A 1,678-nucleotide genomic window follows, 5' to 3' on the forward strand; every position below is an offset into this window, starting at 1 on the left:
CGTTTCTCGCCCACCACACGGCGGCCAGAGCAGCCGCTAAAAAACCTATACCAGCAACAATTCCCATGGAAATCGCTCTGTTACGACGATAAGCAGGTACTTCCAAGCCGACTCGCTCGCTGTTGCAACATCGTCTGTAATTGACATCGCTGCTACTTCGAAAGTATAGAAACTCTCCTCCTCTAAAGTTTTCACTAAAACATCAATTGCAGATTTTAATTATCATTATCATTACCAAATAAGTACAATTTGATTTATGAATTGTTGTGCGAGAAGAGTCGCTTGCCTAGATAATAAGTGTCTGTTGTTCTGCTCTGCCGTATAAATGATCGGATGGTCCTCTGTACCATTTCACAGTGTAAAGTCTAACTTGATTCTTGCCTAAGTCGGGTGCTTCCCAAGTGACCAAGTAACCCTCAACCGTTGCTTGAACTCTCACGTTGCGCGGCGGCCCCATGATCTCGATCTCTGAAACACAATCGTGTAATAGCTTTCAAATATTCGATTGAATTATCAAGAGATAAATGACGTACGCGTAAGACCATCATACATACACGAGAGGAATTTTATTTGGTTTACTATAGCTAAATTCAGTTGTTAAGAACGACCGCAAAAATCGCCCGTTTGTGGTCATCGAGTTTTGATACGATTTTGGTGGTAAATGATTGTATATCATCAAACATTCATCCCCTAAAAATTTTGAATTGAGCATACCTTTTATTGCTGAGATATGAAGGATTAAAGGGTATGCTATTTTATCCATTCAACACAAAAAACCTCGAGGTTATTTCTTATAAAAAAAATGTTGGTGTATAGTGACCAATTTAACCCTTCACATCTCAATAATAAAAGGTATGCTCAATCTGAAATTTTCAGAGGACTGATGTTCCATAATGTATAATTATTTACCGCTAAAATCAACTCAAATTTCGGTGACCACGAAAAAACGGGCGACTTTAGGCCTGTTTTTGCGGTCGTCTTTCTTACTCACCTTGATGACTACGGTATTCCGACGCCGAGTTCTCGTCGATGGAACCTAGAAGTAGAAATTGATTATAAATATTTATGCTGCTCGCTATTATACAATTATCAACAAACGATGACAAGCCAATAAAATATTAACATCTGACGTCACGCTCGCTATTATACAATTATCAGCAAATGATGACAAGCCAAAAAAAATATTACATCTGGCACGTAATGAAAAATATTATATATTAGTTTGTTTTTACGTATCACGCTTGAATGCGATCGATCGATGTAATGATAAATTTACTCGGCTGAGTGAAATTCGAAGCGTCTTGCTGAACATTCCATCTCCATGCTTGTCCTGGCTCAGTATCATAAATTCATATTCCCGTCTGGGTTGAGATTGTTGACCGTCTCGCTCTGTAAGTTTTTCTCGAAAAATTTTCATAGTCCTCCATTCCGACGTGTCCGTGGGTCTGTACTACATCGAAAAATACACTCTTTATATTATTTATATGCTATTAGCAAAAATTATGATCTTAAGAATGATCTGGATTCTTTGTCACTGTCTAATAAGTCATAAATAATCGATTATAATATAATATATACGAGAAGAAAGAAATTACCATACTGAATATTCACTCTGGGGTCTACGTAACCAGGTACCCAATTAAAGTGACAGCGTTGTTGCTGCTGTTGGCGCTTAAGT

General features: G+C 37.8%; 1 protein-coding gene across 1 annotated transcript; it reads right to left on the minus strand.

Moving 5' to 3' along the window:
* Positions 1–286: 286 nt before the first annotated feature.
* LOC118646093 (protein borderless-like) lies at positions 287–1,333 on the minus strand. The gene is made up of 3 exons (XM_036288386.1): positions 1,277–1,333; positions 992–1,036; positions 287–468 (listed from the first exon to the last, which is right to left on the minus strand). The coding sequence occupies exon 3, from the start codon at positions 455–457 to the stop codon at positions 287–289; it is 171 nt and encodes a 56-aa protein (XP_036144279.1). The 5' UTR covers positions 458–468; positions 992–1,036; positions 1,277–1,333.
* Positions 1,334–1,678: the final 345 nt, after the last annotated feature.

Source organism: Monomorium pharaonis, chromosome 6 (genome assembly GCF_013373865.1).
Source record: "Monomorium pharaonis isolate MP-MQ-018 chromosome 6, ASM1337386v2, whole genome shotgun sequence".
Lineage (NCBI taxonomy): Eukaryota > Metazoa > Arthropoda > Insecta > Hymenoptera > Formicidae > Monomorium > Monomorium pharaonis.

Bases quoted from the DNA above. Each gene is read 5' to 3' on its own strand.
- LOC118646093 (XM_036288386.1), bottom strand. From the start codon at position 457: ATGGGGCCGCCGCGCAACGTGAGAGTTCAAGCAACGGTTGAGGGTTAC.